Genomic DNA, 26,443 nt, shown 5'->3' on the forward strand with positions numbered 1-26,443 from the left:
GGCTATCCCATCAATGAACTATTACATTAGGAAGAAGCTCCCTTGCATGTTAATGAGACTAATGACGGCATTACCGTTAATCGTACTCAATATGACCAGTAGTCTCCACTTTAGCAGTGGGTTTGTGATAGCCAAGACATCGGCAGTAGTTCCTGCAGAGGCATCTACACCTCTCCATCTTCACTTTACTTTCCCATCCTCTCACTGTACATCGCCTAGCTTCAAACACTACAAGCATCATGTGGCTCTCTCTCGTGTGCAGTCTTCTGCTGCCACTTGGAGTAGTCAACGCACAGTCTCAGTACCTCAACAACAAAACCAAAGGTACACCACACATCGCGTCGACTCGAATTCCACTAACAGCGCTAGAATTTGTCGTCAATGGCTCTGCCATTCCCTTTGTCAATTTTGACATTGGCGAGTCCTTTGCAGGCTACCTACCCAACACGCCTTCCGGAATCTCCAGCCTATACTTCTGGTTCTTTCCGTCTTCCGATCCTAATGCGTCCGATGAGGTATGTTTACCTCAATTCGTCTTCTTCCCTGGCTAATAAACAGATTACTGTCTGGCTGAACGGTGGCCCAGGCTGCAGCTCTCTGGCAGGCATCATGCTCGAAAACGGTCCTTTTCTATGGCAACCTGGCACCTACCGACCCGTGCGCAATCCATATGCCTGGAACAACCTCACCAACATAGTGTATATTGACCAGCCTGCTGGAACGGGGTTTTCGCTTGGTCCGTCGACGGTGGTCTCGGAATTCGATGTAGCGAGACAGTTTATGGACTTCTGGAGGCGGTTCATGAAGACTTTTGATCTGCAGAATCGAAAGATTTATCTCACCGGCGAGAGCTATGCGGGGCAGTATATCCCATATATCGCGTCGCAGATGCTGGACCAGGATGACGATGAGTATTTCCGGATTGCTGGCATCCAGATCAATGATCCCTACATCAATGAGGTGCCAGTTTTGCAAGATGGTATGCTTCTCACTCCAATCATTGCTCGCTCTCTAACTTTTTGATGAGCAGTGCCGGCCCTTGCGACCGTCAACCAGCACCGCTCCCTCTTCCCCTTCAATGACACCTTCATGAGTGAGGTTACCAAGCTTTCCGACGATTGTGGCTACACTTCGTTTCTTAACGATGCTCTTACCTTTCCACCGGTCTCTCGCCTTCCATCCGTGCCCTCCAATAGCACCTGCGCCATCTACAACACCATAATCAACGCCTCTCTCGCTCTAAACCCATGCTTCAACCGCTATCACATCACCGACTCCTGCCCCATGCCCTGGAACCCAGTCGGCGGCCCCAACGTTGGTCTCGGTCCGACCAACTACTTCAACCGCAGTGACGTCCAGAAAGCCATCAACGCTTACCCAACGGACTATTTCGTCTGCAAGGAGGGAATCTTCCCCACGGCCGACGGACTGGACACATCGCCTCCAAGCTCCCTGGGACCGCTGCCGCGCGTCATCGAACGAACCAACAACACCATCATCGCGCACGGCCTGCTGGATTTCGAGCTCCTGGCGCAGGGAACCCTGATCAGTATCCAGAATATGACCTGGAACGGGAAGCAGGGGTTCGAGCGGGAGCCAGTGGAGCCGTTGTTTGTGCCGTACGGTGGATCATCTGGAGGCGGCGTGTTGGGGACAGCACATACAGAGCGTGGATTGACCTTTTCAACGGTTTTCAGTGCAGGACATGGTGAATTCCCTTATCTCATTGAGGGGAGGCAGATTGCTGACAGTGATACTCTTTAGAAATACCGGAATATGCGCCGGGAGCAGCATATCGGCAGCTGGAATTCTTACTAGGGAGGGTTGCGAATTTGTCCACGGGTTGACCGAGAGAGAGACAAAGATGAAAGACAAAATGGACGGCTGCAGTCAATAATTGAGCAGGTGCAGGCGACGGAGCAGAATGGTTGAGCTGTCAGATCGGATAACTTTTCGGCAATGAGATTCATGCAGCTAGCGATGTGATTGATTCTCCACCATAGCTATCGCAAACATCATCCAATAATCATCAGGGTCTAGCTTCATCCCCTCATCGTAGACCCGTAATTCCGGACGAACAATCTAATAGATATGAACTCTATAGTATAACCCAATCAAAACCCTTGATATAGTATAATATCAACCCCATACGTTCATGATCGACAAATTAATCCGATCTCGGATCGGGAGTTCCCCCCAAACTCTGAAGCCGCGCTGGGTCCACCCCGCATCTTCACATTTTGCAGAAAGTCAACCCCCTCACTACCTATCTACCCTTCATCATCTTCCACTTCCCTACACTTCCATACCATTGTTTTCTCTTTCTTCTGTATAGTATCCAAAATGTCACCAGCATCCATACCAACCCGCCAAACCGCAGCCTGCGTCGACAATCCCAGTCCGGGCGCGACCCTCACTATCCGCCATGACATTCCGGTTCCGTCGCCGGGAGCGGGGGAAGTTTTGGTGAAGTTGGAGTATACGGGATTTTGGTAAGTCAGCCACAGAACTGAATGAATATGATTGGAATCGGACTGCGCTAATGGACTATGTTGAACAGTCATTCCGATCTTCATAATATCAATGGCGATTTGGTCATGACGACGAATGTCCCGGGTCATGAGGGTGTGGGCAGGGTTGTACAAGGTGTGTTATACGTGAACTTGTCAAATAGGCTGGAATTATGGTGTGGGATGGATGCTAATATGGTGTAGTTGGACCTGATACCCCGGCTGAGATGATGGGGAGGAGAGTGGGTGTGAAGTATGTATCCATCCACCCCTTTTCACTGTAGGGGCAGTGCAAACTAACTGGCTGTCTAGATGGCTGTACAAATCTTGCATGAAGTGTCCAACCTGCAAGGTGCAGTATACGAATTGTCGCAATCAGGATAACTCGGGGAGGGTGAGTGTCCCTAACATCAGTTACAATCTATAGGGGGAAACTAATGGTGATGGTAGAACGTTCCAGGGACATTTCAACGTGAGATTATTGTTATCCCATCCTCCCGAGGATCAGTGTCTCTAATAGACTGGTTTAGAATACGTCGTCTCTCCCGCCAACTTTGTCTCGCCGATCCCAGAGGATCTGAATCCCGAGGCCGTGGCGCCGTTGCTCTGTGGTGCGTTCCATCTTTCTGCTCTCAGCAAGAATACCACTGACAGCCTCAGCCGGTCTCACTATGTACGGCGCACTTAGCAAGATAGAGAAGCTCTATGAAAAGGGCGATTGGGTGGTTATAATGGGTGCAGGTGGTGGATTGGGTCATTTGTATGCCGTCCGGAGCCCGATATCTCAGACAGCGGACTAATGATGAGTAGGGGCCTTCAAATCGGCAAGGAAATGGGATACAGGATGATTGCAGTGGACAGGTATGTCATCATTCCATTATGGGTAGACACCGCTAATCTCCATCAGCCCATCGAAGAAAGACATCTGCCTCGCGTCCGGCGCATCGGCCTTTTTCGACTTCAAAGATGATAACGTACATACCCCTCACCTCTCTTCTATACAAAGTACTAATTGATCAGTTAATCCGCAACATCCAATCCCTCACGGACGACATCGGCGCCCACGCCGCCCTTATCGTCGTCGGATCCGAAAAAGCCTACGAGCAAGGCGTCGCTCTTCTCCGTCCGCTGGGCACGCTCGTATGCGTGGGCTTTCCCCGTCCGGACTTTCATGTGCCTGTCGCACCACACTACTGCGTGGACAATGGATTACGGGTAATTGGTAGTGCAGTGGGTACAGAGACGGAAATGCAGGCACTGCTGGAGATGGCGAGGGCAGGAAAGGTATCGACGCATTACGAGGTGTTTGATTTCGAGGAGATAAACGATGTTGTGGAGAAGATGAGACGGTATGCAGTTAGTGGGAGGGCAGTGTTACGGGTTCCATCGGGGGAGTCGGCGAGGATATAACTGTATAAGCAGTCAAAGTATAGCCAAATAACATAACACAACACATCTATAATAATCTTATTCCAGATAAGTAGATAACACAACCAACATCAATCAATCAAATCAAACAAATCAACCCAAAACCCCCTTCCAACCCTAACCCAGTGATGAGGATCTATTTAAAGACCCCCAAACAACGACGACAACCCCGACAACCCGGACGAACTCCCCGCCGCAGACGAACTACTGGCCGCATCCGAGCTAGAGCTAGTCGTAGACGAAGTACTGGTCGAAGACTGCACCTTCTCGGCCAAAAAGCTCGCCGCATCGCCCGCATCCAAACCATACGTCAAATGCATCGCCGTGACAATCAACGTATCATCACAGACCAAATCGCCCACGGCACAATACACCTTGACATCATCCTTGGGATAGTTGGGGATCTGGCCATGGTCTTGCACGTTTCGCGTGAACCCGAAGAGCACCACACCCTTGACTTGGTTCTTCACGTCGGAACTGAGTTCTTGGACGGCGTTGTCGATGACGGCGCTTCCTTGGCTGTATAGGCCCAGATATATTAGCACGATATATTCCTCCTTTATGAAAGATAGATATATTGGAAGAGGGTAGGGTAAATACCTATAACCACCCGCAACGATCTTCGTATTCGGACACTTGGAATTCGCCTCCTCGAACATCGACTTCGCCGCAGAGATACTCCCCGGATCAGTATTCTGGGGCAAGGCATTCTGCACCAGTCCGGCGCTGTATTGGCCGCCGACGCCCTGGCAGGCGACTTTGTCGGAGCCGAGTTTGGATTTGAGGTTGTCGCAGAGAGGGGGGCCGATTACGGAGCCCTACACATCACCAATACAAATTATCAGTTATCTGGGTTACTTGCTTTGTGTTGGTGGGTAAGAGGGTATATGGAAGGAGGGTGAAGGTATACCATATTCCCAATCTCAGTGGACCCCCTAGCAAAAATCAACGTCACGTCTTTGCAACTGCCCGATTCGAGATCGTTGGCTGTCGAGCCGGTGCCGAATTGACGTGCGTAGAGACTTCCTGGGTCGGTTGCTAATGGGGTGGATACGGCGAGGGTTGCGGCCAGGGAGGCTGTGAGAAGGAGGGATTTGAGGGGGGCCATTTTTCTATATATCTCGTATCTCTCAGAGAAGGACGAAGAAATGAAGGTGTGTATGTATGTGCTGCGCTGCAGACTTGTTGAGAAATGAAAATGATTATTGTAGTACTGGTTGTATAGTAAAGAAGGTATAAGAAAGAAAGAATGGACTTGACTGCACTGGTTGCTCGAGTCTGAGTCTGAGTCTGGATGCAGTGTATCTGGGGGATTTACCATACTTATATACATCAATCTTCCTTCTTTATTATCAACTACTACTAATTACTACTAAACTTAAAGAATATTCCGAGGTTAACGTCCCTACATCCTACACAGGCAGTGCTGGGTAAGACAGATATCAGTAGACGCAAAATTGAGTCGAGATGAAACATAACTAAACTAGTAACTAAGACCCTTATTCTATAAACACACTATAATAGCAAGTTAGTAACTACTCCGTAGACTAGCAAGTATACCCCGGGGTTCAATGGTGAGAAATGTTTCAGAAGATCGGCCGCTTTTCTACGCTGGGAATAGAGCCCGAAAGAAAAGGGCACAAACCAGGGTTCACGAGGATCCTTTAGTCTAGTAGTCTAGTGTGTATCAGTTTAGGGTCTTCCGGAGTTCATCCGACGTCTGTCTATCTATCCACTATTCAGGGCCCTGTTGGGCTGTTAGGCTGTTAGCCTGTTACAGTGGACATGTGGGTGGGTTAATTAACCTGTAGCGGGTGGCTTTTCCACGGATGAACTCAATTCGATTACTATCTATCTTACGGTCTTACCTATCATCCTCTATTAGTCTCAGTCTCAGTCTGAGTCTCCGGTATAGGCAACCATTTTCATGAATCCCCCTACGATCAACACACCCGTTGTTTCGTTGAGGTGGATCGGAAAGCTTGTCGGTCTGGTTTTTGGGTCGAGCGTTTCCCTTGCCGAGGTTCGATGGTGGGATCTTCAGAGACGACTGTTAACTGACGATCTACGAGGAAAAAAGTTCTTCTGGAATGCCGTCTTCTTCTTCCGAAGGGCGAATTCTTGGTACGAGAGGTGAATTGAGTTCTCAGTCAATCTAATTATATCGTGATCATGATCTCGTCTCATGCCTACAGCACTGCAATGTCCGAAGATACATTGATTGAAACATCATGCCGTGTCTATTCCTTCTTCTCAGTTTGTGACCTGTTCCTGCCGTTTTCCATTGGCGAATTATCCCGAGTTATCCGGACTACCGGCAGGGTCCTCAACGTGCCGTGTGCATCTCTGGTTTAGCATCAACGGTTTCTATCTGACACCGTCCGTGTCAGGGCTCACTGCCCGTCCACATGCTTGGTCAATGTCTCGATAAAGGTCTCGCCCCATTTTGCACTAGCATTGTCAGCAGGGTCCAGGTAACTACCGCCCGGGGTGACTCACCTAGTGTTTGTCTCAATAAAGTGTCGCAACGTTTCATATCGAGACTTGCGATCCTCGTCGCTCATTGTGACCGCTTGATGGATCGCATCTACCATCTCTGACATATTCGCTGGGTGGAACGTAAGACATCCCTCCTTCATAAATGACGCCGCACCCGCAAACTCGGACAGCATCAACACTCCATGTCGCTGCGCCTGGCACGCAACGTACTCGAACGAAACAAGGTTCATCCCATCCCGCGTTGAGGTCAGCAAACAGGCATCAGCAACCGAGTACAGCGCCGTCAGCTCGCTAAAGTTTACAGACCGGTGCATGTAGATCAACGGACAGCCATCGGCCGTAGCTAGACCTCGTCAGCACTAGTAGACAGCAATGAAGCAAGGTTACTCACAATGTTTGCCATTGATCCTCCCCGCCATCGTGCTCAGCTCGGTCTCCAGATCCTGATACTCCTTCACATCCTCGCGACTAGGCACCGCCACCTGGATGAGCACCACCTTATTGCTCAGCTCCGGGTACTGATCCAAGAAAGCGTCGTAACCCTTGAACTTCTGTGCCAGACCCTTGATGTAATCCAACCTGTCCACCCCCACAATGATCTTCATCCCCATATACCTGCGCTGTAAGTCCCGTATGCGATTCTGCACCTCCTCATTCTGCAGCGCATCCGTAAACTTCTGCGGATCGATCCCGACGATGAACTTCTCTGCAACCACCTCTCGACCCTCGTACTCCAACGTCCCTGACTCCTTCACCTTCGCATCGGCCCTAATGCACTCTATCAGCAAGTATCCCCATCCAATACCAACAGGAAGACCTACAGAGTCTCCGCACAAAGCACAAAATTCCGCTTATACTCATCCGTATGGAACCCAATAACATCACTCGCCAGCATCCCCCGCAATAGATCCTTCTGCACCGGCAGATTCCGCCAAAAGTCACCCGCCGGGAACGGCGTATGCAGGGAGAACCCAATCGCGCAATTCTTCCCGGCCAGACGATCCCTCAACAGGCGCGGCAACAGCATCAGATGGTAATCGTGCACCCAAATCAACGTCCCCGGCTGAGCTGCCTCGGCGATGGTATCAGCAAAGATCTCATTGACTCGTTGGTATGCTTCCCAGGGGCCGTCTTCGAAGTTTATGCCAGATTGGTAGTGGAGGATGGGCCAGAGGATGGCATCTAACACCAGAAAAATTAAATCAGCATACCCTTCCTTATTTTAGTAAATATCAAAGGATTGAGGTGTATCGCACTAGAAAAGCTATTATAGTGATTATGCGCCAACTCATTATCCAAGAATATCGGCACAGCGTTATGCTCATCCAGACTCTGGCGAATCTGTCCCTGCTCATTTTCATCGGTGACGTCGATGCCTGGCCATCCGAACCAGCTGAATGTAGTGGTTTTAGTCAATCCAGATAAAGATGTGACTAGGCCTCCGCTCGAAAGAGAAGATTCATATCCCCCGTCGACCTTTTTCAGTGAGAGGGGGAGACGGTTGGAGACAACGATGAGGTTGCGCTTCGTCATCTTGGGTAGACAGAGCTGATTCGTAGTAAATCAACGCGATCAATGGACAAGGTCAATTGCAATGCTTTCATCTGCATTGTTGGTTTAGGCGGGGCGCGGTGGATTTGTATGTATAGGATCTCCCGACAAATGCACATACGTCAGCATGAGGGCACGACTTCAGGCCCGCACGGGAGTGGTAAGAGGGGCACCCATTGAATCCATGAATGCCTAACTTCATCCCCTGGAGGGGCAACTTGTATCTATTTCAGGTCTGGATCATGGGCTGATCACCATGGCTAATGCAACGGTGTCGCGATCTTGCCTGGTCGTGTTGGATGTGTCAAGCTGGGCCGACGCAGTGGCTGGTGATCGTCCAGGCGTGGCCGACGTCATCTGCTGGTCATCTGACCGTGATAGATATAATTATGGAATGAAGGGGATTACACGCCAGTTGACAATAATGCATTCAATCAGGTATTACGTATATACACGAACGGTACACAATCCAATCAACTCCAGTCCAGTCTTTTCGTTCCGCGCCCAATGCAGTGCCTGTGCAACTCCGTTCCTCCCGCTGATGCCACAAAGAGTAGAATATGTTTACCTCATCCGCTTGGATGGACTGGGCGTGCGCAGACGAGACTCCCGCTCACGGGTCCGCTCAGACACAAAGTCCTTGGTCGCGGGCTGCTCCAGCATGAGTGGCGCGTCAGGCTTCTCGTACCCAGTAGCCCCCTGATTCGGCGCTCCCATGTATCCAATCGAGTTATGCTGGTAGGGATATTGTGACGGCGCAAGCGACGGGTGGTGTTGTCCAGACGACTGTCGAGAATAGCTAGGGGGCGCAGAGTAATCATGCTGGTTGAGACGGTTTCTGAAGGAACGGAAAGACCAGTTGCTGACAACGGTGACGGTCGAAATCGTAGCAAGGAAAAACATCTAGAAATATTAGCCAGAACCTCCTTTGGGGATGGTGGAACCTACAATCGCCTTCCAGCTGATAGGGTCGATGAAGCTGTTGATAATGACAGCCATCGTATGCGCCGACACCTTAGCCCGTCCGACCTTGGCCGGATCCCGGTTCATGCATCGCTCCCAGTTTTCGCACACGGTTTCCAAGGCCGGTAGTCTATCTCCTCCCGCGCATCGATTGTCGACGTAACTCTTCGCGCATGCCGCCATTTCAGCCAGGATCGTATCCGACACCTCTTCAGCCGCCTGGTCGAATTCTGCCCGGATCGCTGACACAAATCCAAAGACCACATATACCGCAAGCGAGAACAACGACAGGTTTACCACCAACTGCGCCCACCAAGAAAGGATGCTGGGGACATTTGGATGTGCTTCCAGCAGAGCAAAGAAATCTGAGAATGAAGTCAGACGGGATCCCGTTTGTGTCGTCTCCTGCTGGCCTTGTCCCGGCTTCTGTCTTTGCTTGGTTGGCTTGAGCTCACTGCTGCTTGGTCGGTCACTCTCATCGTCACTGTCCCTCCGTAGTTGTAGATCCAGCGCCTTGTCCCTCCGCCGTCTCTTCTGCACCCGGCGTGCCAAAGCATTCGAGTAATGGCTCATCCGAGGTATCTCGCCGCGACCAGGGCTCGGCGCAAACCGTCCGTACATGCTGAAGAGCGAGTTCCGGTGGGCTTTCGGTTGTTCGGGGGTATCTTCGTTGTCCGCGTGCTCGGGGGAAGACATATTCTCCGCGCCGGATGAGAAGTCGACATCGAATTTGCGAGGAGTCATGAATGCTGACTGATTGAAGAACGGCTTAGGGGTCGAGGGGGGTTGTTGCTGCGTCTTGGGCTGGGAGAAGAGGAAGGGCTGGGAGTTGGGCTCTCGCAGAGCAGGCATCGTTTTCTTCTCGGGGGAATCGAAAATGCTATGAGGACCTGTCGAGGAGCTTGTTAGGCGCCAAAAAACGGATGTTTGCCTCCAAGAGAACCGAATCCAAGACCCACGTTTCTTCTGATTGTCATGCTGCATGCTGAGCTGGTAAAAGGGCGAGGTCACATCTCCTGGGGCCCTTGTCTGCCATTCAAAGTCCATCGGACTCTCCGCCGTTCGTTTATCCATCTTGGAGGATGGAGACGACGAGCTGGAAGAAGAAATGGGGATGGTTGGTGGCTATGAAATGGTTGTGATGACAATGAAGGGTGATGAGAAGGAAGATCGGAGATGGCGGACTTTTCCGTTTCCTGTCTTTTTTGTTTTGGTAAACAATCCAGACTCGCCGCCGAGCAACGACTGGAGTCACAAGTGCCACCCGGGCAGTCGCAGTGATATAAATGATCTTCCTCTAGTTTTATAGTAGTTTATTATAGAGTGGCTTAACGTAATAAGTAGATATCCAAGTGTTATTAAAGTGCATGCGGCTGCAGAAATGCTGGACTGTGACGTGCAGCTATCGCCGTGATGCACCTCACGGTCGCGTTGTCCTATTATTAGCCTGGCAGATAGTAATTAGGATCGCCAATCCAGTGAATGGCTACTTCCATTCAAGCAGCACATCAATGGGCTAATCAAATTAGCAGCACGATGGCATGGCATTTGCGGGGTGCCATCACCCCGGACTCCCGTTGCGACTCGTCGGTCGCGCCCGCTTAACCTTTCATTTCCCCACTAGACTACCGATCATTCTCTCGAAGCTCATCTCTCTCATGATAAGACATAAGTCCATTGCTGGGATAGTATATTCGGTCTAAGCAATACTACAGTGGGGATCATTAATGAACGCTGATAAACAGAATGAGGACAAGCAACCCCGGGCTTCCTCCGCGTGTCGATCTGAACGAGTGACTGGAAAGCAGGCGCGCAAGAGTGATATACAACAATGCAAACCAAATGAATCAGTGATCAGTCTGTAGCCCAACTCCGGAATCAAGGACTGTCTGTGAGGATATCAACGCCAAAAGCACAAGAACGAGGACGAGGACGATACAACAACGAGACGTGTCATAGCTTGATGCGATCAACCAACTCAAAGTCATCGTCGTCAGCCATGTAGCCCAGAGCAGTCTCGCTCTCATAGGAGATCATCTCATACTCCTTGACGATTCGCTCTGTCTCCTTCGTCTCGAACTTCTCGACCGCCTTACTCACAGCATCAGAGAGTATAGTCTGACCCGCCACATCATAGTCACGCAGCGTATCCTTGCCTTCCGCATCATCGATAATCTTATTCGCTGCGGCAGGGTCATCGATATCATCACTGGAAGATTCCGAAGTTCCGCTGTCGAGAGCCTCCCGGACGTCCGCACGCAGGGCGATCTTCGCGTCGCTGATTTGATGGTTGGTCGCAGCCTTCCGCTGGAACCGCATGGCGCGTGTTATGCTAGCGGCTGTCAGCGATGTTTCTTAGGGCCAGGTACGGGAATCATACTTGGTGTAATGAGTAGCTGGCATCCTCGGCCTAGCCTTCTGCAAGACACAAGAGTGGACGTCTTGGCTATAACGGTGCAGGGTAGACCGGCTGCCGTACGCCCACTTGGCCTTGTGGTCGTGAGCTCGTTTGGCTTCAGCGCCAGCACGACGGATATCAAGCAAAGAGTCAGACATGGCTGATGATCACGGTGTATGTGTATCGTTGACAAATGCGAAGAAAGATAGTCTCAGATATATACAGGGAATGCGTAGACCGCGCTCGGGGTGATGGGTGGCGCTTGCCTCCGGTATTGAGGAATGTCTGGCACAGGGGAATATAAAGCCAGGAAATTGAGGCGAGAGCGGTGGACAAAAGACTGAATACTAAGGCAGACCCGCGAACCAAAAATCTCCGATAAACAATAAACAAGAGAGGCTACAGGGCGTCTTTGGTCTGAGTCATAAAGAGGCCCCGGCTGGGCTTCCAGTCATCGACGACCCGAGGATGGATGAGCGGCAAATGCGCACGGTAGACTCTCACGGTGATGGGAGAATGAGTAATAAAGAGATCTGACAAGGGCACCCCTCTCTTGTACAAGTCGAGAAGAGGACAGGAAAGAGGCAGCAAAGTGACACCTTGGGGGTGGGCTCGTCATCCAGGGGAAGATATAACCATCTCCGACCGCACGCGCTACGAGGGGGGAAGACTAAATAGGCAGCACGGGGTCCGCGCGAGGCGATGCTCATTATGGCAGGTCATCTGTTGGATATCATCTATCGTCATCGTAGCCTGGGTAACTAATCCAAGGAAACGACTATCTCTACTATCGGAGGGGGTGAATCAGCTATCAATACGGAGTAGACTACTAGTTAGTTACTATCCCCCCTGGATTGTTATCGTTGCTGCTGCTGCTGCCGATCCCCCGAGCGCCACTCCTCGACCCACGGTTTGGCGCCCCTCACTCTGCTATTACTAACTAGCAAGTCAACTTCCGAGGTTATACGCACACCAGGCCAGAAATTCCAGCCGCTGGGAAGTTGGAACTTGCCGTTAGTTCTTTTCCAAGGTTGAATGGAAGGATCCCCAACAATAGGGCCAACTGCATGGGTTGTGATCCACTGCCTCAGGCACGTTGTGGTCGATCTGGAACGTCACTTGTCAAGGATGGGCACGTTATTGCATGCTGAATGGATCTTCGTTCCGCCCGGTTCCTCTGGATCGGAGTGTCTGTCTGGGAAATCAGTGGGCGAAGTCAGGTAAATGCCGCCGTAAATCAACCCGGCATCCTCCAATCGCCTCTGCTGGTGGTTACCCGTGACGCTTGTTATCGGCGGCTTGTCCTGCTGAGCGGGTGATCCCATGCGCTGAGGCATCTGCGATCTGACCGTGGTAGCGCGGGCAGCTGACTTGATCCAAGCCAGTCACTTGCGATGGATGTAATGTGATGGCTGGGATGCTGCATGCAGTTCGTATGCAGCTTAGTCAATAAGATAGTGACATCAGCTGGAATGCTACTAAATTCACTGACGATGTATAGAGAAATGTAGTTGGGTTGGTTCGTATTGTTTATCATGCAATGATGATTGTGCACTGTGTTAGATATATATATATCACACTCTTTGTGTCTATTATACAGGTCAGCTGAATGTTTTGAACTTCTCGCTGCCAAGTCGGCAATCATCTATGGTGACAATGCACCATATAAGTAAAATAATATTCATCTACTTGAATACTAGTAGATGTCGTAATACTATCTATGCTAAGGCGTACCCAGAATGCGACACAGCCTCGAGATCCAGACTGCCGATACCCCACACTCAGCCTATAGCAGTGTCAAACTTGAGTCATAATATTGGCTCTAGAGCAGACTTCACGTGAAACACTCTCCCAAAACGTTCCCCGACTTATACCATAGTTACCTACCACAGAAGGGTGCATCGGAAAGATCTACTAAGAGTTACTATCTACGTAACAGCCTTATCTGGACGGCTAATCATCTGAAGATTGCTTGGCATGTGTCATAGTCCCAGTACTCGATGTTTGCAGGTATGTTAGGACTGCAATCAATCCAAGGCAATATCAGTTATGATCCACCCTCCACACTCAAGCTAAGGCTTGCAAGTTGATAGAGTTACCCTCTTGATAACCACAGGACCATTAATGACAGTTAGACTTGTAACGTAAAACACCAATACCAGGGTAGAATGTATGACCTGCGAGGCTTGCATCTCTCTCATCTAGTTACTTCAGCTCTACACCAGAATCTGTAGATATCAAACAATCAACAATACAATGAACTTTCCGTGGCATAACACCGCCATGCATGTAATCCATATACACTCAAACCCATATTACTATCCATCCAGCGTCCAGCACTAGATATTATGCCCAAAGCACAAAGCACAACACAATATAATACACTCACTCATCCATCTGCCATTGATAATCCAGCGCCTCCAACCGACCCTTTCTATTCCTCGCCAAGAACCACTCCTTCTCAAACCCATTTCCCCGATCTACCCCATCCCACCGATGTCCCGGACGAATGCCATACCGATTTGGCGCAAACCCTCCCTTATACAATGGCTTTCCAGTCCGACTAGTGCCTCCCTCCTTGACACTCGTCAAGAACTGCGCGGCAGGGTCATTCCACCTCAACTTCCCCTTCAACTCATCATTCAGCTCCTCATCCTCCGCCGTCCTCGCCAACGGCATAGCCCTCACATCCCTCAACTGCTGCTTCCTCTCCTCCTTCTCCCTCCTCTGCACATCACCCATCAGCGCCTCCTTCGCCTCCTCCTCCTTCGCCTTCTTCTCCTCCTCCGCCCGTCTCGCCTCCGCCCTCTTCAACGCCACATTAATAATCCGACCACTCGCATCACGATAAATCGTCTCCTGCGCCTTATCCCCCAACGCTGACTCTTTATACTTCGCCGCATCCTGCTTCTTCTTCCTCTCCTGCGCAGCGACCATCGCCGCCGTCTGCGCTGCCGTCTGTAATCCCGCCCGCGCCCCAGACTCCATCCTCACCCCTTCCTCATCTTCCTCCTCCATCCCCTCAACAACAGGCGGGTCATCATCCTCCTCATCACCCCTGCCTTGTTCGCGGCGCCTTTCCTCTCTCTCCGCTATCGCATCCGCCAATATCTTATCCGCCGCGTCTTGTTCAGCGCCGCCCCCATCTCCTCCCGATGTAAGAGTCTTCCAACCGGAGGTCTTCTTGCGCCGGAACTCGCCCGTCCGAGCATTGGTAACTATCGACGGCGCGTCCTCGTCATCATTGAGGAGATTGTTTCCTGCGGACCGGAGATCGGGCGGGTCGTCGTCGGCGATGATTAAACCGGTCGGTGTGGAGTCGCTGGTTTTGGTGGTGTTCTTCTTGCGTTTCTTTTTGGGACGGTCTGGTGCAGGGTCTGCGTTTAGGTAGTTTTTCGCGAGGTAGTCTGCTAGGGAGGACATGATTGTCGTAGTGTATAGTTGTGGAGGTAGGTGAAGAGTAGTAAAGTGAAAGGTCGGTTAGGTAGGTGATACCAGAGAGCCAAGCATATCTGTATCTGATAATCGGAGGAGGGATTTTCCGGTAAGCCACTAACTACTACCCCAGTTATGTAGTGTATGCCTTAGGCAGTAACATGATACCATCTACATTTATCTACATCTACATCTACACACACATCTCTTCCTCCATACCAATATACCATCATACCATCCCACAATTAATAATAATAATAATAAAAATAGAAGAAGAATGCCCCGCACCGACGAAGCCGAACACTTCATCAACGCCGTCTACGCCGCCGTGCAAGAGATTCCCCGGGGAAGAGTAACAACCTACGGCCATATCGCGACATTATTAGGATATCGTAAGCCCTTTCCTCTCCTTTTATCCCTCCAATGATCTCCCTCTTCTCCCTACATAATATAATGCAATGCTACCTGGTATACCCACTAACTAATGTATGTTCAGCAAAACGCCCCCGCCAAGTAGGCATCAGCCTAAAGCATCTCCCCGCAGCAGAATCAGATAGCTTCTTCCATTCGGGGAATGTGCCCTGGCAGAGAGTGATTAATTCAAGGGGGATGATTTCGCATCGGTTCGTTACTTTATCATTTTTTCCCGCCGGGGGGGGGGGGTTGGTGGAATGGGTAGATTGGATGTTGTTATTGGGCGAGGGGAAAGTAATTGATGACGATTGTTGCTAACGAGAAACCTGTACTATGTAGGGAGCCAGGAAGTGCTGAGCGACAAGCCGAGGTTCTAAGGGGCGAAGGAGTGGAGGTGGAAGAGGATAGTATGGGTGAGTGGTATGTGGATTTTGGGCGGTATGGGTGGTTTCCGGATGTTTTGCCGAGTGAAGTTAGTGGTGATGATGATTCTCATGATGATGGTGATGATGGCGATGAGGGTATGGATCGATGAGGATAACTACTCATTAGACTACGAAGTTGAATGATTCAATAAACACAGATATCAGCAAGTAGAACAAGACCTCTCCCATTCATGCACAGAATATCTACAGTTCCCCCGTAGGATAGATAGATCCCCGTTGTCGGGCCATGTTTCCCATCTGCAATAGGAGCATGTATCAATCGGACAGAAGGAAATAAGTAGCATGGTAAGCTCGCGACTCTATAAGTTGAGAAGATGAAAAATCGGACAGAGAAAGAAAGGAGGTCGGGGGTGGAGGGCAGTGCGCATGCAAGCATCATGTTCAAGGCAATCATAAACATCCAGTGAACGGCCAACGCAGCCAAAAAAGAAATGGTAGTAGAGTATAAAGAGGTCCGCCGCACGGTAACAGAAACAAGGAAACTCGTCACCCGACTCAGCTGACGCTTTTGGTCAGGAGTCCTCATGCCTAAATGTACTTTTGTTTATCTCCGTTTCACTTCCATCGCCCATCCGTCGATCCCCTCGCCGCGGCTGCCAGGCGTTATGCCCAGATCAACCCCGTCCATCCCGGGTGTATCCCGCATCCATTCGTGGGATGCCATACCGCCTGCGTTGGCTCGCCGCTCCGGGGACACTTCGAGCATCGGCAGTAGGAATTCGCTGATGCGCATGCTTTCCTCGACGGAGAAATGATACTTCTCCCGCAGCACATCCGGGAGCGCCCAGTGGCGTAACCGGTGGATGTTGCGCAGTTCGCCCTTGCGGTTGAAAATTTCCTGTGACCACTTGCCCGAAAGGCAAAGAGACTTCGGGAAAGGTCCCAGAAGCTCAATGATCTGCGCGATGTGATCGTCGTCTTTACCATACTTGGTACCTGATTGCGGATCGAAAAGATAGTCACCAGTGATGAGTTCGAATACCTGCAACACACCATTAGATCCTAGTCAACCCAGAAGGTCTATTGACATACCATGCAAGCCATACTCCAGATATCTGTGCTCGCGCCCCATTTCGAGCCCAGGATAACTTCAGGCGAACGGTACTGTCGCGTTTGGATGTCGTTGGTGAAATGATGGCCGACCCAGCAGGCATTGCCCAAATCAGCGATCTTCACGGAGATTATGTCACATTCCGGCTCTTGCTCCTCGCTCGACTGAGACTTGTCGAGTGAGATGCCCGATACCTCCCGTTCCAGTAAATCACTGTATTGATTAGCCATGTCCCTCCATAACAAATAATAGTTTGACATACGCAGTCTTTTCCCTCTGTTTCTGCTTCTCATCATCGTCCTTGATTCCGAGCATCTCCTTCATTGATGTACTGTCTGCATTGGCCGTCACTAAAACCAGTTAGCCATCCCGTAGCATGATTAGGCGGTGCATGTACATACCAGACGATTCGCTCACCATCTGACTAAGACTGCTGTGGGAGTTTTGCGAACTGTGCTTGAAATCGAAGCTGGTGTTGAGCGGACTCGGCAACGGTTGACTCCCCGTGATCAGAGTCCGGCGCCGTCGCCGGCCATTGCGATTGTCTTCCTTTTGCTCCTTCTTCGCCTCCTCCTTGACATATGTCTTCACGATCTGCTCCACGTCGCCAATCTCGATCAGGACGTTCTCCGGCTTCAGATCCGTGTGGATGATACCACACTCCCGATGAAGATAGTCCAATCCAAGCAACACTTGTTTTGTTATCTGTTTCACCAAAGCCATGGGGATACCGCGGTGGTTCCATCGCTTGATCAACCCGAGCAAATTTTCTCCCAGCACTTCAAACACCATACACACATGGACACCGTTGGGGCCCTTGTGCTCAAACGAGTCCAGCAGACTGACAACATGTTTGCGACCGGGGTGGGCGGGCTTGGCTTGAACGATGCGATTCAACAGCTTGATTTCATCGATGGCGGTTTCGGTGTAGTGGGCAGCGGAACGGACGACCTTGAGGGCGACGTGCTTCCCAGTTGTCGTATCGCGGGACAACCAGACGGTCGAAAAGTGACCCCACCCTAGCTTGCGCACGACCACATAACGACCATTGTTGTAGGTTTCACCGACTGAGACAGGGTGGTAGCCACCCTTGCAGTAGTCTTCCGAATCCTCTTCCTCTGCGGTTGTCTCGAGTTCCTCGCCAGAGGATGAAGAGGACGAGCGCGATGGTGGGACGCCGTATGCGGGAGCCCTGCCACTCATGGCGGTTAGAAAGAATCAGGATGAGGCGGGGGGCAAATGAAAAGAAAGAAATAGGCGGGAGGGAGAAAGCAAAGAGAACACGGGCGGACAGGGAAAAGGAAATCTAGAAAAAGAAAGAAAGGGTAAAAGCCATACCCCTCAGTGGTGGTGTTGGTGGTGGTCGCTGGGTCGACTCCAAGCGTGGCGGCTTCGTTGGTGACGATCGGCTTTAAGTCGGTCCCTTTTCTTCTCTTCTTACCGCCATTGCCATTGGTAGCGGAGGCAGCGACACTACTCGCCATTTGCTTCCCTTTATTGAGAACGGCCTTGGTGATATCAACCCCATCCATGATGTCAAAGAGTTGCGACCGATCGGATCGGAAAGTAATGTAGAAGTCAAAAAAGGGAGATGAGGAGCAGAAAGAGTGGATGACGGGCGTCTCGTAGCGACAGGATTCAGCTGGGGTAGTAAATGGCAGTTCAGTAGTGGTGGTGGTGGTGGCCGGCGGCGGCGACAGCGGAGGAGAAGGCGGGCTGGCGCTGGTTTGGTTTAGTTTGGCGGGCTTTTGGTTGTGCGAATGAATCTGAGGGGTTGGTTTGGGTTCAGCAGCGCCCACAAAACGCCAATGCCAGAAGCAGCAAGACTCACCTGAGGAGGGGGAATCGAGGATCAGAGTGTAGGAGTGGCACAGCTAGAAGAATGGTGGTGTTCACAATCGAGTAATTTCAAAGAATGGCCAACATGGACTCCAGAACATGGAAATCAAAGCCTAATACTATGAAACCAGTGCAGATGACTGGGGCTGGGCGGATGACGCAAACGATATAACTAGACGGGGCGATTGAACACGATGGACCAGGAGAGCGCAATGCAACGAGGGGGGCTGATCACCACTCGAAGATCCGGCAAAGCTAACAACAACCCTCGATTGATTTCACCAGTGGTCCCAAGGGGGGAAGAGGACAGGGCCACAGGATAGAAGGGACGTGAAAGATCGATGATGGAGATCGACAAGGAATGTCCGCAAGCGTAGATGAAGAAGAAGAGAGAGAGAAGAGAGAGTTGTTGACCAACCCACGCATGTGGCAAATCATGAATGGGCTATGGATCGATTCACCCGGTTGGGCCTGAGTAAGTTCTTCAGGCTCAAGCATATACATCGATCAACGTTGGGGGACCTCATGCTTCTGGGAGGGATGCTCTTTGGGCCGGACAATGGGCTTGAACCGTTGAAAGGGACAGAAAATGGCCATCCGAGGGATAGATGGATGGAGGGCGAGGAGGAGGTTTCATTGTCTACCACTACGGAGTACATCCCCAGCCAGGCTACGGCGTAACAACGGGGACGGAAACAGAGACACTACAACCCGCACTTCGTCCTACATGGATCCAGGCACCTTACGGCACTTGTCGATAATTAGTAGCATCAACATTGCATGGAAGCGATCGAGGAAGAAACGTGGAGCAGTAGTCTAGGGGAATTTACACATGCTCGAGGGAGCGCGACCGCATGGGAGACGAGCGAGAGGTACCAACTCTTGCTGGAGTGGGACATGGATCTAGACTTGATGTCACTTCACGGCCCAGTGGATAAGCGTCCGATCGCCTGCTCCAGCCGACGAAGGACAGGAAGATGCTACTTTCTTAGTGTCCGTCTCGTCCAACTTCTTTTGCGGAGTCGATGATTCAATTCCTTTTCTTTCGACATGCACGTGATTTCCCCTTGCGCCTGACGGTTCAAGACATCCAAGTCGATGGACTGAAACTGATTCAGGAGATTCCCATGATGATACTCCCTTTAGTGCTGCAAAACACGACAAAGATATGTATACTGTCGTCTCAAACACTATCAACGCGTCACCCTTGAACCATAATTACACCCCATAGTCTTTGTAGGTAAGCAGATTAAGATCTTATTATTACAAGATACTATTGTCGTATCCTATTACTCCATACTACGTTGTATTTTGTAAGTTGTACCTGATAAAACTCTCTGCCCAATCGATCGCACGCAAATTGGTTGTTCCAGCACTGACTCTGATTGGTGACGGCGACTCCCCACCTCCGCCCAGCAGCGCAATCCACGTTAAGCTGCTTCAATCACCTGCACCAGATGCCAACAACCACCACCACTACCATGGAATAACCTCATACTGCTATTATTCTTCTATCCTCCTCTCCTCATATTCTTTCTTCCTCCCTCCTGATATCAAAATCACCCCACCATGTCCTCTCCCTTCCATCGCCGTCCGTTCCCCGACTACTTCCTCTCATCTCCTCTCGCAACTCTCATCTACCCTCTCCATCAACTCCTCAACCACCTCCGCGGCCCTCCTCACCTTCCACCCCCCGACGCCCGTCCCATCCGCGTCGTCTGCATCTCCGACACCCACACCCTCGAATACCCCGACATCCCGGACGGCGATCTCCTAATCCACGCCGGTGACCTCTGCAACGATGGTAGCGCCCGCGAAATCCAAGCCGCCGTAAACTGGCTGCGCAGTCTGCCTCACCCTCATAAAGTCGTCATCTGCGGCAACCACGACAGCTACTTTGACTCGCGATCGCGTCTCCCCGAAGACCGCAGCGATGCACCTTCTCACAACAACAACCTCTCCTCCTCCACCTACGCAACTATCTCCTCGTCGACCGCCTCCCTCCGCTCCCTAGACGACTACCTAACTGACGACCCTCATCCCCGCATCGACTGGGGCGACGACATCCACTACCTGCAACACTCCTCCATCACCCTCACCTTCCCACCAACCACCACATCCTCCTCATCCTCAAGCATAACCAGCACCACGCCCCTCCGCCCCCGCACCCTCACCATCTACGGCGCGCCCCAAATCCCCGCCATCGTGCCCTTCGGCCCCGAACACGCCTTCACTTACCCCCCACACCACGACGCCTGGTCCAACACCATCCCCCCTTCCACCGACATCCTCGTCACCCACACCCCACCGCAATCACGCCTCGACCTCTCCCCCGTCTACTCAACAGGCTGCCCGTTCCTCCTCTCCGAACTATGGCGCGTACGCCCGGCCCTGCACGTCTTCGGCCACGTACACGCCGCCTACGGCATTGAGCGCGTCTTCTACGATGAAGCCCAGCGCGCATGGGAGCGCCTATGCGCGTCGAGGAAATCCCGTGCCCGGCTGTCGCGCTTCAGCTCCCTGTTTGGGTTCTTGCGCGACTTGTTCGATCTCTCGGGCTTGGTAGATTCGGCGAGGGTGGTGCTGTATGGTGTGTTGGGGGTCGTTTGGGCGAGGGTCTGGGGTGGAGAGAATCGGGACGCTGGGTGGGTGGTTAATGCCGCTTGTATGTATAGGGATTCTGGGGTGTTGAGGAATAAGCCCAGGGTGGTGGTTCTGTAGATTTGGTTGATTTTGGTGCGTGGGTGGTAATGGGACATGGTAATATTTCCATGTTTTAGTTTTCCCTTGTATATAGGAAGAGAGTGGAGAGATGGTGAGGATAGATGGTTGTAGGGTGTAGTGTAAATAATTGCACGAGATCAGATCAGATCCGAGGGGCTAAGATCTTGAAAGAATCATTCCAAAATGATGGTGTTTTAAATACGGATGTCTTGTAATTCAAACCCAAAGAAATGTACAGTCTTGTTTATAGGCTAAAAACGGGGGTATATAGTATATACACAAATGCAAGTGATGGATATGTATCAGACCTGCAATGAAAGGATGAATGAAACGAAACGAAACAAATACTCTATGCAACAGAACAATCACAGCTTCGCCTTCTCGCTGAACCGAGGCGCCTGGAGAGGATCATAAGCACCCGTGGTGAGAGTATCCGACGGCACAGGGGCACTATGACCGCCCACCAGACCGCGCACGTCAATCAGACTGGGGTTCAATTCCTCGATCTTGGTGGCGCCGATCAGACGCATGTTCATCTCCATCTCGTCCTTGAGGAGCTGCATGGCGCGTTCCACGCCGGGCTGGCCGTACGCCGACATGGCGTACAGGAAGGGGCGGCCGATACCCACGCCCTTGGCGCCGAGACAGAGGGCCTTCAGCATGTCGGTGGCACGACGGATTCCGCCGTCGATGTAGATCTCGATCTTGTTCTCCCAGCCGCGCTCGCGGAGGATGGGCATGACCTCGGCGAGAACCTCGATGGCGGAGCGGGCAAACTCGAGCTGGCGACCGCCGTGGTTGGACAGGACGACACCCTGCACGCCCATTTCGACGGCACGGAGGACGTCCTCTACACACTGGACACCCTTGAGGAGGATAGGCATCTTAGTGATGGATTGGAACCAGGGGATGTCCTTCCAGGACAGAGCGGGGTCGATGAAGGAGGAGATGGCGCGGGCGGCGCCCTGGGAACGGTCGACGGAGCTACCGCCGCTGGCCTGCACGTTGGAACCGACGTCGGAGAACTTAGAGCGCATGTCCTTCTCACGACGGCCGAGTTGAGGGGCATCAACAGTGATGAAGAGACCCTTGCAGCCCCGGGCTTCGGCATGTTGGACAATGCGCTTGGTGATGTTGCGGTCCTTGTTCACGTAGAGCTGAAGCCATTGCACCTGGTCACCCTGGCGGGCATCGACAATCTCGTCGAACGAGCAGGAGGCCAATGTGGGGATCATCTGGATGACATCGTGGGTGTGTGCGGCACGGGTGAGCACAACTTCACCCTCCGGGTTACCCAGCTTTCCGAGGGCGGTCGCGGTCACGTAGAAAGGCATTGATACCTTGGTACCAAGCATGGTTGTGGAGCAATCGACGTGCTCGACGTCGACGAGAACTCTGGGGCGGAACCAAATCTTGTGGAAGGCAGAGTGGTTTTCCCGCATAGTCTAGAGAGGCATGTTGTCAGTCTATAGGCACGGGGGAGGAGCGAATGAGGCATGACCTACGATTTCATCATCTGCACCGCTAGAGTAGTAGGCCCATGCGGTCTTCTTCATCACGCTGCGGGCAACAGTCTCAAAGTCCATCAGGTTGTAGCAGGCCGCCAACGAAGGCATGCGCTTGATGCGTTCCTGGCGCGCCTCCTCCTCGGGATCGGCAGTCTTCTCCTCCTGTTCGACGGTGGTCATGTCGACTTCTCCCAGATGCTTGGAAGCATCAAGGTATTTGTCGAGGGTGTCTGGCGGGTGGATGGGGTCGAACTCCTCGGTCGCATCCTTGCCGGCATACTTGAGGATAATCTTTTGGCCACCGGGGTGCTCTGAGATCTTGTCAGCAACAGAGGTAGATTCTACTAGTGACCAAAAAAACATACCTGGTAGAAATTCGGTCACATCGTAGGCCTTTCCATGGACAATGACCCAGCACGAGTCCTTGGAGTTGTGTTCGGCGACAGCTGCGCCCGTGAGCTTGCCTTTACTCATGGTGGAGTGGTAGGGTGGGATAGAGGTAATCGGGAAAGATAGAAGATTGAGAAACCGAGAAGAGGGACAAAAACAAGAACTGCTGGAAAGAAAGGGGAGACGCCGAAGGTGTATATGAAGGAAGAAACGTATCGCCCGAGAGAAAAAGAGAAGGAGGAAAGACGAATTGTTGGACTTGCAACGAAGACCAGACCTCGGGTTAATGGGGAGCGAGAGCCTATGGAGCGGCGGGCACAGAAAATCGGCAGGCAGTCGTTGGTCGATCGCGTTAAGCTCAAGAAGGCGGGGGGAACCGTTCCCTTCAATCCGTTTGAAGTTCTGCTTCGGGTGACTGCGCACCTTTTTCTCGGCCGACTGCTTTCGGTCAGGGACCACCTGTGACCTCGGCTGTTCTGCAACATTTTATCTACGTAGTTTAGTCCACCCTGGTGGTCAAGTCGGCGGTCCGGAAGTTAATGAATAGTAATGGTATTGGGTCCGCCTATGAAACTGGGTTTATGCCGGATGATAGTTCAAGTGGTCAGGAAGTTCCGATATGATCTCGATGCCACCCTTCAGAATCGAGCTTAGCGCACTTCTTCCTGCCCATAACCGAAAGAGGCAATGCCGGTTTCTACTACTAGTAGAGACTCGACCTACACTACGGACGGCATTAATAATACGATGGCTTCGATGGCACATAAGATATCATACTGACTTGATGCTTCAAAGAGGACTTCTGTCCAAGACAGGATTCTACAACGGTCGCATACGTAAAGAGTCAAATTGGATAACCCCCCAAAGTCATGTTGATTACAGATAACCTGAGATATTAGTGGAGAATTGCACTAATAAGCAGAGAAAACAATTGCATGTGTACAATCTGTAAGACAGGTCACGGAACCAGGTTACGTATGGGGCGGACTACAGTGTTGACTGCATGAATACAGCATTCTGTTCTCGAGATAGTAGCTCTTCGTTGTACACTATTCACCGAAACGTTACAAACAAGCCTCAAATCACGTATTTGCATAGATTCATCCAAGTTAACTCTCAACCATGATGCCATCTACTATACCTCGCCAGCCACAAATCAAATCCAAATGGAGGGTGCCCGCACCTTTTTATCATCCAACCAAACGAACAACCTAGCGATGCTCAACACGCTGCAATCATCGAAAATCATATATCCACGCACCATGCAAATGCGCAACATAAACACCGGACAACATGGAAGAAATAGCGTCAGAAAACGCATGATGCAAGAAAAGAACGCCAACCGAGCTTCATAATGCAGTCACTCATCATCATAGCAGTCAAAATGCAGAAAAATAAACAAGGCACCAAAATATTCGTCGTCACATCATCACAATCGGCAGTAGGAAGAGAGTAGCTCAGCAACACTGTCCTCCTTTCCGCTTAGGACCCTCCACTATATCTTCCAGTTCATCACCCACACTACTGGGCGGAAATCCCAACCAGCTGCGACGTTTGTCCCCGTACCCCAAGCGGAAGCTCCCATTCCCGTCGAAATTTCCGGGGGTCAGAGAAGACGTCGTCCCATCAAAGATCGTCGATGATCGCTGCGATGAACTCGTGCCGGCTTCTCGCTTATTACGCTGCTCGACCAGCTTCCGCGTTATAACACGGAAAACCTCCTCGATACCCTCGCCATCCTTGGCGCTTATTTCATGGCAACAATCCCACCCAATATCCTGGCCCCAAAACGCACTACTGCGCTTGCTATCAACGCCGGCAAGTGTGCTGGATGAGTGCCCGCCCAGGCCGGCTGTTGCGGGCGGTGTGGATGCTTGCGTTGGGTAGAGCTGCTCCGCGACGTAGGCGATAGTGCGTTCGAAGGGGACTCTTCGCCGGGAGGGATCAAGGGTAACAATATCCGTTTTCGTTCCGACGACGTGGATCACAATGGGGTCGTCTTCGCAGAGATTCTTCTTCAATTCCGCGAGCCAGCCGGTCATTTCCTGGAAGCTTTGCTCATCGGTAATATCATAGCAGAGCAGGCAGGCATTGGCACCACGGTAGTAGAGGCGAGAGATGCTGCGGAAACGTTCCTGGCCGGCTGTATCCCAGATCTGTAGTCGAACGATGGTATCGGAGGAGCTGTCGAGGACGCGCTTGGTCACAAAGGAGGCGCCCACAGTCGAGGCCGTAGCGGAGGGGCTGAAATCGTTCTTGACATAGCGATCGACAAGCGAGGTTTTGCCGACGCCTGTACGGTATTAGTCGGGTGGAGTCTGAGAGAAGAGAGGAGAGGATTCTGACCTTGGGCGCCGAGGACAACAATTTTAGCCTCGAGAGAAGAGCTCATGGCGGGGTAGAGGCTAAGGTGGGGTACCCGGAGAGCTGGATTTGCATGATCCAGCGGATGGTTTGTGAATCGGACGGATGAGGAATTCAGGAGGTTTGGGCACGGGATTTGTGAACAAGAAAAGATGGGGGAAAAGTTTTTAGAACAAAGGCGAGGAGAGGGATGGGGATGGGGGGAACGAGACTAGAGGGAAGAAGGAAGAAGAGGAAGACAAGAGAAGGGCAGCGTGAAAGAGAGAAAACAAGAAAAAGGGAGGGCGCGGGAACGAGGCTCAAGGAAGAAACAAGTTCACCACAGCCATCCAGCCAAAGCGATGGATTTAAGCCGGCATGACAGGGCAGTGCGCAGATCAGCCGATCACTTACGAACCTACCCTCGATCAGGTGTTCGTCTTTCGTCTTATTGTCGGTTGAGTCAATGTCCTGAGATGATGAGGAAAACGAGTACGGCTGGATGGGATTGAAGAGGATGAAGGAGGAATCAAATCAGTCATGAAGAATGATTCAGCCCCAGCTGAATCGACCAGCACCCTTCTTGGCCCCTTACATTCTTCCTGGCGTAGCCCCATTGTTTCAGCCACAGACTCTATCATCAGGACGGAAATATTATCGCAATACTTTGTATCTCGTGTTCGTCACGGCATCCCCGGCTGTCAGGCTGTCAGCCATGTATTGCCTGGGTTATGACAGGACTGGGTTGAAGCAAGGTCTTCTCTCCATCGACCGAAATTAAATGCCATTCAGCCGCAAGTCCCAGAAGTTTGGGTCAATTTGGGGCACAGGCCACTGGATGGTACCACCGTATCTAGAGCATTGATAGTGCACAATGATGGTGGCATCAATATCTAACTAGCTTATCCTGTCTACGCAATCAGCGACCGTGCACTTGGGCCACC

At 51.5% G+C, this 26,443-nt stretch overlaps 12 protein-coding genes across 12 annotated transcripts; 4 read left to right on the top strand and 8 right to left on the bottom strand.

Moving 5' to 3' along the window:
• Nucleotides 1-239: 239 nt before the first annotated feature.
• Nucleotides 240-1,847, top strand: ASPBRDRAFT_114806 (uncharacterized protein; the record flags this gene model as incomplete). The annotated part of the gene is made up of 5 exons (XM_067616847.1): nt 240-324; nt 370-515; nt 559-979; nt 1,028-1,708; nt 1,765-1,847. The coding sequence occupies 5 exons, from the start codon at nt 240-242 to the stop codon at nt 1,845-1,847; spliced, it is 1,416 nt and encodes a 471-aa protein (XP_067484213.1).
• Nucleotides 1,848-2,262: 415 nt separating this feature from the next.
• ASPBRDRAFT_36145 (zinc-dependent alcohol dehydrogenase) lies at nt 2,263-4,033 on the top strand. The gene is made up of 10 exons (XM_067623444.1): nt 2,263-2,492; nt 2,561-2,646; nt 2,715-2,763; nt 2,823-2,904; nt 2,961-2,982; nt 3,041-3,121; nt 3,171-3,270; nt 3,321-3,371; nt 3,418-3,484; nt 3,531-4,033. The coding sequence occupies exons 1-10, from the start codon at nt 2,344-2,346 to the stop codon at nt 3,918-3,920; spliced, it is 1,077 nt and encodes a 358-aa protein (XP_067484214.1). The 5' UTR covers nt 2,263-2,343; the 3' UTR covers nt 3,921-4,033.
• ASPBRDRAFT_140404 (cutinase family protein) lies at nt 3,946-5,221 on the bottom strand. Its single transcript, XM_067619166.1, has 3 exons — nt 4,849-5,221; nt 4,539-4,756; nt 3,946-4,457 (listed from the first exon to the last, which is right to left on the bottom strand). Exons 1-3 carry the CDS (start codon nt 5,044-5,046, stop codon nt 4,079-4,081), a joined length of 795 nt encoding a protein of 264 aa, XP_067484215.1. The 5' UTR covers nt 5,047-5,221; the 3' UTR covers nt 3,946-4,078.
• An 851-nt stretch (nt 5,222-6,072) lies between these two features.
• ASPBRDRAFT_36148 (trehalose-6-phosphate synthase) lies at nt 6,073-8,065 on the bottom strand. The gene is made up of 5 exons (XM_067623445.1): nt 7,694-8,065; nt 7,259-7,619; nt 6,829-7,205; nt 6,438-6,780; nt 6,073-6,389 (listed from the first exon to the last, which is right to left on the bottom strand). Exons 1-5 carry the CDS (start codon nt 7,968-7,970, stop codon nt 6,332-6,334), a joined length of 1,416 nt encoding a protein of 471 aa, XP_067484216.1. The 5' UTR covers nt 7,971-8,065; the 3' UTR covers nt 6,073-6,331.
• A 327-nt stretch (nt 8,066-8,392) lies between these two features.
• Nucleotides 8,393-10,387, bottom strand: ASPBRDRAFT_165500 (putative nuclear envelope protein Brr6). Its single transcript, XM_067619559.1, has 3 exons — nt 9,911-10,387; nt 8,937-9,841; nt 8,393-8,891 (listed from the first exon to the last, which is right to left on the bottom strand). The coding sequence occupies exons 1-3, from the start codon at nt 10,023-10,025 to the stop codon at nt 8,553-8,555; spliced, it is 1,359 nt and encodes a 452-aa protein (XP_067484217.1). The 5' UTR covers nt 10,026-10,387; the 3' UTR covers nt 8,393-8,552.
• A 517-nt stretch (nt 10,388-10,904) lies between these two features.
• Nucleotides 10,905-11,507, bottom strand: ASPBRDRAFT_190316 (uncharacterized protein; the record flags this gene model as incomplete). The annotated part of the gene is made up of 2 exons (XM_067620215.1): nt 10,905-11,283; nt 11,332-11,507. The coding sequence occupies 2 exons, from the start codon at nt 11,505-11,507 to the stop codon at nt 10,905-10,907; spliced, it is 555 nt and encodes a 184-aa protein (XP_067484218.1).
• Nucleotides 11,508-13,460: 1,953 nt separating this feature from the next.
• On the bottom strand, nt 13,461-14,824 carry cwc26 (putative cell cycle control protein (Cwf26); the record flags this gene model as incomplete). The annotated part of the gene is made up of 1 exon (XM_067623446.1): nt 13,461-14,824. A coding segment is annotated over exon 1 (1,034 nt), but the record flags the coding sequence as incomplete, so codon positions are not given.
• Nucleotides 14,825-15,061: 237 nt separating this feature from the next.
• Nucleotides 15,062-15,733, top strand: ASPBRDRAFT_111822 (MGMT family protein; the record flags this gene model as incomplete). Its single annotated transcript, XM_067616596.1, has 3 exons — nt 15,062-15,176; nt 15,281-15,407; nt 15,538-15,733. The coding sequence occupies 3 exons, from the start codon at nt 15,062-15,064 to the stop codon at nt 15,731-15,733; spliced, it is 438 nt and encodes a 145-aa protein (XP_067484220.1).
• Nucleotides 15,734-15,960: 227 nt separating this feature from the next.
• Nucleotides 15,961-18,278, bottom strand: ASPBRDRAFT_221510 (serine/threonine-protein kinase). The gene is made up of 4 exons (XM_067621978.1): nt 17,097-18,278; nt 16,958-17,045; nt 16,677-16,908; nt 15,961-16,626 (listed from the first exon to the last, which is right to left on the bottom strand). Exons 1-4 carry the CDS (start codon nt 17,896-17,898, stop codon nt 16,189-16,191), a joined length of 1,560 nt encoding a protein of 519 aa, XP_067484221.1. The 5' UTR covers nt 17,899-18,278; the 3' UTR covers nt 15,961-16,188.
• Nucleotides 18,279-19,780: 1,502 nt separating this feature from the next.
• Nucleotides 19,781-21,439, top strand: ASPBRDRAFT_221588 (metallophosphatase domain-containing protein). The gene is made up of 2 exons (XM_067621979.1): nt 19,781-19,847; nt 19,954-21,439. Exon 2 carries the CDS (start codon nt 20,104-20,106, stop codon nt 21,253-21,255), a length of 1,152 nt encoding a protein of 383 aa, XP_067484222.1. The 5' UTR covers nt 19,781-19,847; nt 19,954-20,103; the 3' UTR covers nt 21,256-21,439.
• A 184-nt stretch (nt 21,440-21,623) lies between these two features.
• ASPBRDRAFT_115218 (L-lactate dehydrogenase (cytochrome)) lies at nt 21,624-23,240 on the bottom strand (the record flags this gene model as incomplete). Its single annotated transcript, XM_067616876.1, has 3 exons — nt 21,624-22,703; nt 22,764-23,077; nt 23,132-23,240. 3 exons carry the CDS (start codon nt 23,238-23,240, stop codon nt 21,624-21,626), a joined length of 1,503 nt encoding a protein of 500 aa, XP_067484223.1.
• A 1,373-nt stretch (nt 23,241-24,613) lies between these two features.
• Nucleotides 24,614-25,548, bottom strand: ASPBRDRAFT_190321 (Rab family GTPase; the record flags this gene model as incomplete). The annotated part of the gene is made up of 2 exons (XM_067620216.1): nt 24,614-25,449; nt 25,503-25,548. The coding sequence occupies 2 exons, from the start codon at nt 25,546-25,548 to the stop codon at nt 24,614-24,616; spliced, it is 882 nt and encodes a 293-aa protein (XP_067484224.1).
• Nucleotides 25,549-26,443: the final 895 nt, after the last annotated feature.

Source organism: Aspergillus brasiliensis, assembly GCF_001889945.1.
Source record: "Aspergillus brasiliensis CBS 101740 unplaced genomic scaffold ASPBRscaffold_1, whole genome shotgun sequence".
Taxonomy (NCBI): domain Eukaryota; kingdom Fungi; phylum Ascomycota; class Eurotiomycetes; order Eurotiales; family Aspergillaceae; genus Aspergillus; species Aspergillus brasiliensis.